This window comes from Prunus mume, linkage group LG2 (genome assembly GCF_029339155.1).
Source record: "Prunus mume cultivar Tortuosa linkage group LG2, ASM2933915v1, whole genome shotgun sequence".
NCBI classification, from domain to species: Eukaryota; Viridiplantae; Streptophyta; class Magnoliopsida; order Rosales; family Rosaceae; genus Prunus; species Prunus mume.
This window is the reverse complement of record NC_142699.1, coordinates 17,955,527-17,969,156: the sequence shown is the minus strand read 5'-3', so window position 1 is coordinate 17,969,156 and position 13,630 is coordinate 17,955,527. Positions and strand designations below refer to the sequence as shown.

General features: G+C 36.6%; 2 protein-coding genes across 2 annotated transcripts; one reads left to right on the top strand and one right to left on the bottom strand.

Moving 5' to 3' along the window:
- The first annotated feature begins 934 nt into the window (after nucleotides 1-934).
- On the top strand, nucleotides 935-5,242 carry LOC103341507 (Cysteinyl-tRNA synthetase, class Ia family protein). The gene is made up of 9 exons (XM_008245040.3): nucleotides 935-1,352; nucleotides 1,650-1,713; nucleotides 2,147-2,308; nucleotides 2,835-3,005; nucleotides 3,088-3,369; nucleotides 3,471-3,596; nucleotides 4,126-4,359; nucleotides 4,499-4,615; nucleotides 4,707-5,242. The coding sequence occupies exons 1-9, from the start codon at nucleotides 1,180-1,182 to the stop codon at nucleotides 4,941-4,943; spliced, it is 1,566 nt and encodes a 521-aa protein (XP_008243262.2). The 5' UTR covers nucleotides 935-1,179; the 3' UTR covers nucleotides 4,944-5,242.
- A 5,996-nt stretch (nucleotides 5,243-11,238) lies between these two features.
- LOC103341650 (C2H2 and C2HC zinc fingers superfamily protein) lies at nucleotides 11,239-12,311 on the bottom strand. Its single transcript, XM_089045109.1, is given in 2 exon segments — nucleotides 11,239-11,982; nucleotides 11,985-12,311. Coding segments are annotated over 2 exon segments (723 nt in total). The 5' UTR covers nucleotides 12,175-12,311; the 3' UTR covers nucleotides 11,239-11,449.
- Nucleotides 12,312-13,630: the final 1,319 nt, after the last annotated feature.

Sequence of the window (13,630 nt, the reverse complement as noted above, 5' to 3'; positions counted from 1 at the left end):
ATTATTTTTATTTTTGGGTTTGATACATGTTTCGACGAAATGTTATGGGCCGAGCCTTGAGTCCTATTGGGCCATAAAAATACAAAGGAGCCCGAAATGTAGGGAAGCCAAGTACGTCATCTGGGCCTTGATCATATTAATAGGTGTTAAATCATTTCTTATGGGCCATAATCATAGTCATAAGAAATAGATTTATGTCCAATAGAATCAAAATTAAACCATTTAAAATAATAATAATAAATATAAAATTAAAATATTAGTAAAAATATACTTTTAAAAATAAATAAATAAATAAAATAATGTATATATTATTTCTTTCTATAGAAAATGTAAATCGTACTTACTCCATAAAACCCCCCTCATGAATGGCAGTCCAATAGGAGAAAAGCCCACTTTGGAAGGGAATCGGGTCCAGCAGGCTCCGTCGCTGGGTTCTGGCGTTGACTGTTCAAAGAACAGAAAAGTTAAAAAAAAACCGGCGAGCAGACAATTTGACCTGCCTGTAATCACGCCGTTTTTCTTCTATTTATTTAAATTGGAGTTATTTACATTAATATTCCTGAGATTTCTTGTGTTTTTATAAAATCACTTCAAAATTTAAACATTATATGAACACTCATTGAGATTTTAGTTTACTTTTACAAAATCACTTTTCGATAATTATTTGTTTAAAAATTGATGATTTCATTAAAAAAATATATACAAATGACAAAATTAACCTAAATAAAATATATGCAATCTAATTTTAAAGACCAAGTTTGTCATCTGGAGAATTTTTTTTTATAAAATAATCAATGTTTGGATTAAAAATAAATAAAAAGAGAGTTTTATGAAAATAATTTAAAACTTCAGAAGGTATTTTGTAATTTCTAAAACTTCAAAAAAATTTGTGAAAAGGTCAAAAATCTTAGGGTGTTAAAGTAAATTACTCCTTAAATTTTGGCCTGCGTGTGTCCGACTCCGAGAGTCAGAGTTTACTTACTGACCTAAAAATAAAAAGAACAAAAAATTGAAAATGCGTACCTTCGAGGCGAATCTATTTGGGAACAAAAAGGGGGACTTAAAATCCTTCTAGCTCTAGGGTTTTCTTCTCCACAAAATAGAGGTAAGGGTTTTTCTGAATTCAATTTCAGAAATTTACACAGAGGATTGAGCGGCAAGAGTGTGGGTAGTCTGAGAATGGCCGGCAGCAAAGAGGAGTTTATGGTTTATAACTCGATGACTCGCCAGAAGGAGATCTTCAACCCAAAAGTACCTGGCAAGGTCGGCATGTACGTCTGTGGTGTCACCGCCTATGCCCTCAGCCATCTCGGCCACGCTCGCGCCGCTGTCAATTTCGACGTTCTCTACAGGTTCACACATTCGATCTTATTATTTATTGTGCTTTTGATTAGTGTAGAATTTGATAGGTTTGCATTTAGGATGTCCATGTTTTTTTGGTTGTTGGGGATTTTCTGTTTTAATTCATAGGCTTTCTTTTTATTGATTAATAAAGCTATTTGGTTGACCACTGTCAAACACAGCAAGATCTGTTTGACATAATAATATTATTGCCTGGAGCATTTAAGTTGTCGTCTTTACTTTGATCTTATATATAGAATCGAAGACTAGTTTCTGGCATGGATAACATTAAGTTGAAACTACTGCAGATACTTACAGCATTTGGGTTATGAGGTTACATACGTTCGGAATTTCACCGATGTTGATGACAAGGTGAGAGTTTTGAATCGTATAATGAGCTAATTTTGATTGCATTCCTTCCTTTCTTTTCTTTGATTAGTGTGGACTCTCGTTTTCGTTCATTTAAAACATTAACAATACTCTTCTACATTCTTGCTTTATAGGAGTAAACTGCAGTGTTTAGTGTTTCAGTCGTCGTCATAATTCTATTTGCTATCTCATTTTAGTTAAAATATTTCCTTTTGGCTGGACTGAAGTACACCACAAATCTGCTTACCTTTTTTTAAAACTAAATTTTCCTGATATTAAGGTTGAAACTCTATTACACAAGTAATCCATACAAATTTATCTTTTGAATCTTCTTTTAATAAACACTGATGATTTATTGCCTGACTGTTCTTGTTCTTTTTCATTTTCATTGAGTACTTAAACGCTCATGTTGCTTGCTAATATTTGGACATTTCAGATAATTAATCGAGCAAATGAGGTTGGGGAAGACCCGCTAAGTTTAAGCAATCGTTTTTGCCAAGAATATCTCAAGGACATGGGCGATCTCCAGTGCCTTCTCCCCACCCATCAGCCACGTGTTTCTGATCACATGGAACATATCAAGGATTTGATAACACAGGTTTTGTGCTTGCTCTGCTTATGTATTATGAGATATGATATGAACTACCCTCTCTCTCTCTGTCGTCTCTCTTTATATATCCATACTTGCATATAGTTAGCATATTAGTGCAGGAACGTTGTTGATATATTTATAGGCAATCATATAGCATACAATGGGGGAGATACTTTCTGATGTTTGGAAAGTTATTGGGACATTTCTATTGAATGCCTAATCTAATGCTAAATTTCTAAGTAGTAAGTGCTTCAAATATGTAAACATAATGTGTGCGTGTCATTTCTTTTTTAAATTTTAGAATTTCATGCTTGTCCTTTTCGAGTCATTTTTTGTTTCATAGATGTTTATGTTTCCTGAAACTGATAAACCTTTGGAGGTTCGAGTCAATTTATCTCTGTCACCAATAATAAAGTCCTTCTGAATCAAGTTTGACACGGATAAACCTATTGACGTTTGTCTTTTGTGATGGTTTTTTTTTTTTTTTTTCTGGGCCTGAAATTTCTTTCTAAATGATTGTTATATCCTGCAGATCATCAACAAAGATTACGCGTATTCAGTTGATGGAGATGTATTCTTTGCTGTTGAAAAATTTCCAAATTATGGCCAGTTATCTGGACAAAGGTTGGAACATAATAGGGCTGGTGAACGAGTTGCTGTTGATTCTAGAAAACGTAATCCTGCAGACTTTGCATTGTGGAAGGTCTGGAAACCCAAACCAGTTACCACGTTCTTGCTGTTTTTGATAGTGTTTTCCTATTTATTATATTTCAATGTATTTCCAGTCTGCAAAGCCTGGTGAGCCAAGTTGGGACAGCCCTTGGGGACCTGGAAGACCTGGATGGCACATTGAATGCAGTGCGATGAGTGCACATTATCTGACATTCAACTTTGATATTCATGGTGGTGGTATTGACTTGATTTTTCCACACCATGAGAATGAGATTGCCCAGAGCTGTGCTGCGTGCCAAGGGAGCAGTGTGAGTTACTGGATGCATAATGGACATGTTACTAATAACAATGAGAAAATGTCAAAATCCTTGGGTAACTTTTTCACTATTAGTGAGGTAAGTTGGGCTAACTTTTATTTATTTATTTAATGCTTCTTAGAGCTTCTATATATTCCATCTTATATTACAATTTAATTTACAATTCCATTCTCTTGTAGATTACTGAGAGGTACCATCCATTGGCTTTGAGACACTTCTTGATCAGTGCTCACTATCGGTCTCCGCTCAACTACACAGTCTCCCAGCTGGAAGGTTCTTCAGATGCTGTTTATTACATATATCAGGTATGTGGCTTATCTGGATCTGAATCATGCTCATTTGGAAGTCTCTCAGTTCTTTTCCAGCAAGTGTCTTGCATTGATGAAAATTATATTTGCGCCGAACTGTCTATTTGGCCATTTCACCTTTAAATTGTTATTATTGTCTTGTTGGGTTATTCCTGAAAATTTTCTATTTGGTCAATATGTTCTGGAATGATGGCTGTGGGAATTAGACATTAAACTTTTTGATGTTGGGTTCTAGAAGTTTAATTTTTGGGCTCTTTGTTAATCAAGAGAAATATATGTAAAATACTGATCTAGATGGAACAGAATTGTATTACTTTTAGGTTGCAATGGGGTTTCCTTTTTGTGTATGCTTTGTTTTCCGGAGTTAAACTGCATAGATAACTCTTTAGAGGTACTTAATGGTGCCTCAATTTACTGAAACAGAAGCTAAGTCAACCTCAAACAGGCGTTTGGGCTAACATGCAGAAAAATGGATTTTATTTATCAGTATCTAGTGTCTTATAGTTTGCTGTTTTGTGATTGTTAGACCTTGCAAGACTCTGAGGATGCTTTATCTCCATTTCAAGAAGGGAGCCTGAAGGAAGGCACAGAAAAAAATGGTAGAACAGTTAAAATTACTCCAGCTGCCCAAGAATGCATCAGTAAGCTACATAATGAGTTTGAGACTAAAATGTGCGATGACTTGAACACTGCACACATATTGACTGGTGCTTTCCAAGACGCCTTAAAGTTAATAAACAGTTCTTTGAACATACTCAAGGTAAACATTTGGAATCGGATCCTGTTCGAGCGTGCTGCACTCATATTTTTATTTTGATGTGCTCTCTCCTCCTTTATGTGTGTGTATGTATGGCTCTGGTGGGGTAACAGAAAACATTTTTATTTTTTACTTTTTATAGAAGAAGCAGCAGAGGCAACAACAGTTATTAATGATTCAGTCGCTAGTCGAAATAAAGAAAGAAGTTCAAGAACTTCTGAACATTTTGGGTCTGCTGTCCTCTGATACGTACTCTGAGGTGATGCCTTCTTGCTTGTTTCTTTCAACTTTTAAGGTGAATTTATTTTTGGTCGAAGTTATCAACAACAAAGGTGTACTTCATTGGACAGGTTTTGCAGCAGTTTAAAATGAAGGCATTGAAGAGAGCAGGGCTGGTGGAAGATGATGTGCTGGATCAGATTAAAGAGAGAACACTAGCAAGGAAAAACAAAGATTTTGCAAAGAGTGATCAGATCAGAGCGTATTTAACCACAAAAGGCATTGCACTCATGGACTTGGGCAAGGAGACGATCTGGAGACCTTGTGTCCCAGCAGGAGAACAACCATCGCTGCCTAATGAGCAATGACAAAAGCAGCCGCCGACTGATTAATTTGTAATATTTTGTGGATTAAGACCAAGTTCCCCAAAGGGTCCTGAAGGTAGTAACCTTGTTTTATAAATTTCACTATTTTTTTGGTCCAATGAAATACTGTCTTCACACTTTTTTCATTAGGACCATATCTTACAGGTTCTTCTTAATACAATACTGAAAGAAATCAAGGTTGATTTGATATTCTCTAAAAAAAATTCATGTCAGAGATGTATTTGGTGCATGCCTTCCCAGATTATTAAGTTGTGCCAGGTCTGCACGATTGTGGAAAGAAACCTGCGGCCGATTGGTAACGAGAGGCGCGTACTTTACTCTCCTTCTGTTCTGATTTCATGATATAGAGTAAACTCTTCAGGGCCGGCATAAATGTCTTTAGCCAAACCTACTACTGGTCAATAAGCACAGAAGGTCAAAATTTAACCCAACCTCTTTATGATCAATAAGCCCAGTACTATTTTAGACTTGTGTACTGGACTATGAAACAGGCCTGATAGTGTTTTTTCTTTTTCTTGGTAAGGCCTACACAGGCCTGATACTGGTAGAGTTCAAGCGTTTTTCATTTTTTCTCAACTTTGGGATGTGTAGTAGTGAGATGAGATCCATAAAAATATTGTAAGAAACATGCTGAAAAACTAGGATACACTTAGAAAGAAAACTATGACCGACCTAGTGGAAAATGGCGTTGACTTAGGGATCAGTGGGTTTAGGTTGGAACACTTATAGCACCTTAGTAGTGTGCGTATGAAAAAATTCCCCTCCCCTTTCTAACTTTGGCCCAAAGAAAAAAAAGGAAAAAAAGAAAGAAAGCTATGTAGTAAAGTTATATTGTGATGGGATTTTGGCAAAGGAGTTGTGATCGTACGAGTGAAGGACCCCATGCATGCACATCCACATACAAAGTGGTTTCAGATTGGGGTTAGTTAGTTCAAACAATAAACACTTCGGTTTGTCTGGTTTCCATTGTTAAAGTAGTTCCTAGTGAGTCTATGCCTATGAGCCTCGCAGAAAAATGCCTTTGTGGGGACTTGCATTGGACATCTGTTTAAAAGTAGCTAGCCATAGTGGAGAGGCTGTCCATCCTTTTCTAAAAGACCAATTAGAATTAGGGGCCTTGCCTTGGAGAGCTTCATGGATTAGCATTACAATTTACAGAGGGCTAGCTACGATGGGAACATAACATTGCAAGAATTAAAAAAGTTGATGTGTCGTATCCTATGGTACGATGGTGGTGTTTCATGGTTGAGTTACTTTCGGACTGTCCTACCAAACCAATCTGTCATGCATGTCAAGCAGTTTTCACAAGAGGACACTATATAATATATGTCGATGCATGGCGGGTCCCATGCACGTTTTATTTTAGAGTTCAGAGAAATCATCAAGTGTAAATCTGCATCAAATTATGTACTTCCAAATTGTTGTTTCCAGCATACAGAGCTTTTAGGAAGGTGCTTGGAAAGCTTTTTAATCTAGCTTTCTATTAACCTGTTTGGGAGTGCTTATAGTGCAGTTAAAGCGCTTTCTGAGAATCAAAAACGCTTTTAACTATATTTGGCAAAAAGCAATCCCAAATGGGCCAATATTATTTTGTTCGAGTGCGGAATGTAAATATTTGAAAATTTAGGAGAATTCATGTTAAAAGATATAATGCGATCAACAAGTATGGTTGTGAATAAGGTCAATTTCTGACAACTAGTCACGAACCATTCAGTCTTGAACAAACTAAATAAATGTGCTTGGGACAACCTCAAGCTTTGGATCCCTCAAGTTCATTAATCCCAGTCAATAAGAAACAGCTTGAACTATAGATATATAGAGGTCATTCATCTTGATTGATGTGATGTGGCCCCGATGTCCACAAGTAACTTAAATCGAGATAATTGGCTTAATTCACTATCATCACCCAGACTTCAATCGGTCTTTGTATGCTTATGTTCTTTGTGTATGTAATTGCAATTGCTTTGAAGTCAAGTCAGCAAGTAAATATTCCCTCTCAAAAGTCTAGGATATGGACTGAGTAATCTTCAAGAAATAACATCTTTTGAAAAGGCTTATGCAACATGCAAAATCCATTGCTGTGGCATTTTTGAAGTACTTTATTTAAGCATGGTTGAGTTAAAGTTTGGTTTGGTTTGGTTTGTGCAGCATACAGAGAGAGAGAGAGAGAGAGAGAGCACATGCAGTACTGTACAAAAAAGCAAAGCTAAAGGGTGAATGCCCTGTCAAGTGTCAAGTTTGTGGGACTTAAAGTCTTTTATATTGGAAATCCGTGCGTCCTTTTTTAGGTTCAGATTGAACCTCTTACCTCTATAAAAAGGCATGAAAAGAGCCCAGCCTAGCTTCGCTACAACAAGATACGATATGAGAAAACACTTTGGTAATTTTGTTCTTTTGTACCTTAGAGCTTAGATCATGGTCGTGGATAGATATTATATGCTCCCTTACATTAACATATACTGTGCAGCTCCGACAAGGAGATCATTGCAGCTGTATGGCGCCCCACCACAAGCCACAAGAAACTCATATATATGTACTATCTGGGACTTATTCATACTTCACATCTTATGTGTACACAATTCACACAGATGCATGAATATATCAAATCAATGCTAATTTTTTTTAACACGGGACTTCACTACCTTAGCTTAACTATAGCCCTCTAGTCGTATCCCGCTCCTTCAACATTACTTACCGATTGTATAGTCTATCCCTCTCATCACGTGAATGAATTTCTAAAGTAAAACTGTGTACACAGCATCTCTAAGATTATAAAGTTTGTGATCCTAAATTGTTTAGAGTAATTAATTTCAATTTGTTGCCTTCATTATTGGAATATCTGTACTTGGACTAGTAATATTGAATTTATAATTAGGTTTTCGATTTTATTTTTATTTTTTGAAGTATCTTTAACAAACTAATGCACTGCTATATGTTGTCTGTATATCGTTACGAGTTCAGGAGAAAAGAAAAAGGAGTTTGCACAACCACATGCATGCATAAACTAATGCACTAATTAACATAATCTTACCAGTAAAATTCCAAAGGTATATGATATTTGTTGAAACATCAACCCCCCACTTCATTTGTAAATGGTGTTAAATAAATGGTGGCAAGGCATTATGCAAGACCCACGCAGAAATGAAAGTTGATTGGTTGGTTGTTGTTGATGAAAGTCATTTTCCAACACAAGCCATTATATAAACATGGCTGCATTTAGAGGTCAGTGATGAGGTTGATGATCTGTGGTTGGACTGTACTCCTACAAGAAAAGGATTGCTTATCTTCAATTTTTCTCTCAATCAATTGGATGTAACCAAGGCAGAGATAGTAATCATACATAGCTAGAAATGTGTCTAATTGATTTGAGAACCATATTCCATGGTCCCGGGCTTACTTTCGAGGGGCTAATTAGCATGCTTGATTTGTCACATTTGAAGGCGTGCATTATTTAACTATGCCAAAACTTGATTGGATCATGGTGACTAGGAACTGTGACGATACTTAATTAAACTCTAATCACCTGGGGTTTAATTTGGATTTAAAATTATACTTGGATCAAACTTAAGTGGAGGGTGACTCTCTCTATCTAGCTAGCTAGTTAGTGATTAATTAGGGGGGAGAGAGAGAGAGAGACTTGATTTGTAATTTTGTATTGTAAGGTGAAGTGGATGTCCAAATCAAGCTTCATGGCATTAATGAAGTTAAAAATGGGGCCCAATCGAAAGAAAATATATTGCTTGGGGCAAAGTCGCGGGAGTGAGTTTGATTTTCTATGTTATTATGCCTCACCAACTACTCTTTTGGTTATTGTCAAAAAGCTCTCCTCTAAATTAAGGAAGAATTAATGACCTTGTTTTTCAAGTGTATTATAAGTTTTCAAATCTATGAATATATATCTTAATTTGCTCCTTTATTTTCTCCCCAAAAAATTCATGCCAACAACAAACAAACAAACAAATATAATATATATAAAAGGAAAACCCTAAAAGCATCCAATCCAATTAAGTCCATCTGCATCCAATACTTTACACATTCTTCATTAATTATCTTGTAGAAATCTAACTCTCTAGCTAGTCCCACCTGAACCAAAGTTATTATTTTGAGCACACCCACCAGCAAGTTTAAACAGCCAAGTTAGCTTATTTGTTGGGTGCCCTCTGTTCATGTTATTGGGTGCAAAAGGCAACGACTTTCTAGAGACTTCAATTTGCACCATTTTTGGGAGTGCCACCTACCTTTTGACCAAGCAACTTAAGCTTTGTGGGAAGAAACCCTAGAACCAATGATGCATATATATATATATATATATTGCTTGCTTGGCATGCATTATCTTGTTTTCGTGCTCACACGTAAGCCTTGGTTTGTTTTACCCACAAGAGACTCCCAACTTGCTGAGATTGTAACTACTAAATTATAACACTTTGTCTACAACACTATCTATTCCAGCTAGCTGCTGCTCTTCTCTCCTGGTTGGACATCAGAAAACCAATTAACCTCCATTAGACTTCAGCGGCTAGCCTGATTAATAAATTAATCTCTTAATAATTATAGGGAACATTGAAAGATTGTAGTGTTTGACTTAAACCTAGCTAGTGTTTGTTAACTTGTGCTTATCCAATCAAACCACTGATTTTTCTATCAGTTGTGGGAGATTGGTCTGCATGTGATTGGTCCCACATTTCTATCACCACCTAGTCAAGATGAAAAGAAGGCACCAACAAACCATCAATGGGTTAGTTGGAGTTTTTTTGTGACTAGAAACTCCTGAAATAATGATAACCTCCATTTTTTAACAAATAAACAGCATTTCTGCATACAGTAATTTGAATTATATTGATTTGTCATTAAGAAAAAGGAAGAATTACCCAATTTAATTAATTAGTAACCGAACCTTATAGTTTGCTGCCTAAGTTGATCACGTTGTCAGTGAACTGTTAATTACATATAGAATAATAAGGTTTTCTATCTGCAACTCAGCAACTGGTGTCGTTTAATTTGGAATCATATCACACAACACAATTCACAGTACTTGTCTTTTCCTAAGCCCATGCTTTCTTGTCTCAGACAAAACAAAGAGTGAAGGGAGCATATATTTGTATATACACATATATTATAATTAATGGAGAAAGACATGACTGAAGCCAATATATATAAATATATGTGAGTAATTTTTGTATGTTCTAGATAGTGGCGGAGCCACTCATAGGCCTGGAGTGGCCCTGACTCCCCTTAGATTTTTATCTCTCTTCTATTATATTACATATAAAATATAGAATTTGTAATAATCATCTTATAATTTAAATTAAAATTTCATCTAAAACAAATTAGACATGATGACTCAATTAGAAATATTTAGCTCTAAACATATAATTATTGAATACTTAAGTGTTTTATATACTTGTATTTTTTACTTCGGCCTTCCCAACTTTACAATTCTAGCTCCGCCCCTAGTTCTACAGTACCATCCAATATACATAAGATATGTGGAAATATACAAAAATTTCTCCATATAAATATGCGAGTAATTTAGCCTTGATTTTTGGTATTCTTTCAAAACCCATTCAAAACTTGAAGAGCTAGCTCCTATAGAATGAGATGGGATATACAGGGAAAGGACTAAAGTATATATAAAGAAGACTTTATCAATTAGATTGGTGTGAGATGTATTAATTCTTTTTAATTGGTAAAAATCTGAATTTAATTATGGTGTCAAGATCTGTTGATCACTCACTCGAGTAGTCAACACCATATGGTTGGCATGCATACTCATCTCTTTCACTTTATCAATATGAACTACTTATTGTTCACATTGTAAAGTACATGGCATATGCCCAAGAAAGAAAATTCCCTCATCTTTTAATTCTTGCTCTGAAATCCAGTAAATAATTGTTACGTGAGAACGACCCTCATTTCATATTATAGCCTACATATTGCCGCAAGGAACTTCCATTTACGTCTAATTCCTTTTCTCGTCTCATGTCAAAAACATACATCACAACATATCCTAATTTATTATAACATATCCTAATTTATGAGAACATATCAATCATGTCGGCCACTCGCATTATCAAAAATTAAGTCGGGCTAATTAGGTACGCATTAAACTCCTTGTGTGTTTGTCGACAACTCAAGAGTCAACAAATTTGAAGGTCCCACTTCCATCATTCTAACTTGTTAGTGGGATTCCGAGTTTCTACCTACTCGTATATACACACACATATATATACATAATTGGATGGACCGACTGAGATTTAAAAACCAAAAAAACCAGAAATAGAATGAGAGCAATGTATATATATGCCCTTGAAATTACTTTCTTAAAAATTAAATAAATTAAATAAAATTTGAAAATGTACAAAGATCCCACTACCAAAATAAACATTAGCTTCCCACCTCCACCTCATGATCTGAGCAACATATTATAAAGGCCACCACACACCACGTCGTTTCTCAAGCCGAGCCAAGCCGAGCCTTGCTTAACCGAGTCAAAGGCTGAGATGCAAGTCCAAGCCCAATGCATCATCAAAACTGGGCCCACCATCTCCTTTAGTAAACCTACTCAACGATGGCCCATCCGCTCTTCCGTGGGCCCGGCCTTGTTGAAGTACCTGATGATGGGGCCCCATTGATGACGTCAATGTCGAATCTGCTACACTGCCCCCATACGAATAACTCCCTGCACCCCTCCCGTGATTGGCTGCCGCCGGAAACACGCATCCATGCGACACGTGGAACGGAGTGGCCGCGCGCGGGACGTAGACCCAGGACGGGCTGGCCGGAGCCGCCGCCGGGACCATCACCGACCCGGCCGGGGCCAGTAGGTGAGGCGGCGGCGCGAAGGCGGAGATGATGGGATTTCGGGCGTATGAAACCGCGGCGTTTCGGCTGGCTTGGAGCTGAGCTCGCTTGAGCTGCTGGCGTTCTTTCTTGTGCGCGTTCTGGTGGCCTCCGAGGGCTTGGGAGTTGGCGAATTCTCGGCAGCAGTACTGGCACTCGTATTTACGGTCGCCGGTGGTGGAAAACCGCCGGATTCCGGTGAACCAGATGGGGTGGAAGTCTTGGTGGAGTCGAGTACGGAAGATTCTAAATCGTCGTCTTGGACATTGAAGCCAAAAAGCTTTAAGCGTGTTGTTGGGTTGTTGCTAGAACTTGTTGGGTTTGTGGTGTTGGTTGGTTTGGGTTGATAGTGTAGCTCTGCAGCCTCAGCCATGTTGCTTGTTTTCTTAGAAACAGGGACAGAGACAGAAAGAAAGCAGAGAAAGAAAGATGGGAATTCAATTGAAGTGATGAGGGGAGCTGAAGAGAGAGAGAGAGAGAGAGAATGAAATGGGATGTAGGGGGAGTTGTGCATGTGTTGGGGTATTTATACACAGGATAACAAAAAAAAGGGTCTTGAATTGAATTAATCTTTAATGATGCTGATGATGTATTTTATCATTATATATAAATATATATATATATATATATATATATTTGTGTGTGTGTGTGTGTTAGCTACAGAGACACCTTGAGAAAGAGAGAGAGATGGTTGCGGTTGCGGACATCCCGATGGGAAGAAAGTGAGAGTTATGGGAACACGACCCAAGGACACTCGGGGGCCCAAACGATTGCACTTGTTGTCTTGCCAATTCTCTTCTTTTTCATTTTTTTCAAACCCTTTTCTTTTTCTCAATATATTCATGTCAAATTGCAAGAATGCCCTTTGCTTCACATGAGGGGACTTTCAAACCATAAGAATAGAATAAAATGGATTCACTGTTTATTTATTTGTTTGTTTACCCAATCACCAAATATATACAGAGTGAGTTTCGCTTTAAGAATTCTTCAAATAAGCTTATTTGATGGCGACCTGTAGAGCCCATCATATATTGTATTTCATTAATTCAAACCGTATATTTTGTATATATTCATTAGAAGATCATCTCTGAAAAAATCACTTGAATCCAATATCATTTGACTACTCAATTAAATTATTGACATTTTAGTACTTTCTTAGAGCACTGTGTTAATTGATTTTATAGGACACAATTAGATATTTACACGGGTTTATAATTTGTCTAATTTTTTGTAAGAATGATCTATGAATGAAGACTTAAAAATAAATAGTTTGGATCATTGAAAAAATAATTGTATGATACTTTAAAAGAGGACTACATATATATGTATATATATATATATAGGTTTTTGTCTCTTGTGTCTTCAAAGGAGGATAAAAGAATGTGATGTTGCATGTGATGCGAGCATGGTACACTGTTGGACTTATATATATATATATATAACCCTAAATAAATAAAAGCTACATGATTGAACTAGCTTGTCCACCGTTTTCCACCAGAGAGAGCTCAACTTCCATTTTTCTTTGTTATCTATCTGTGTTCCTTTTATAAGTTAAAAGTTATAGCCAAGCAAAGCTATGTAATTAGCTTAACTTGTACCAACAAGATTTGTAATTGGCTATCATTTTCTATGAATTTTGTTGTGACTGTTTTGCATCAGATTTCATTTGAGCCGTTCAATTGGAGGACTGACTCAATGAGGAATGATGATCACTCGTTAGTCCATCCACTATAAATTATTAGCAGCCATACGGAGAAAAAAATTAGGTTAGAAAAGTCTGGATGTTAACTTCATGGGCCATCACTGGATTGCTTTCAGTCAGTGATGAT

Excerpts from the sequence above, each read along its gene's own strand:
- LOC103341507 (XM_008245040.3), top strand. The coding sequence starts at position 1,180 with ATGGCCGGCAGCAAAGAGGAGTTTATGGTTTATAACTCGATGACTCGC. Across the intron at positions 2,309-2,834 it reads TCAAGGATTTGATAACACAG|ATCATCAACAAAGATTACGC; the intron begins GTTTTGTGCTTG and ends TATATCCTGCAG. Across the intron at positions 4,616-4,706 it reads CCTCTGATACGTACTCTGAG|GTTTTGCAGCAGTTTAAAAT; the intron begins GTGATGCCTTCT and ends TTCATTGGACAG.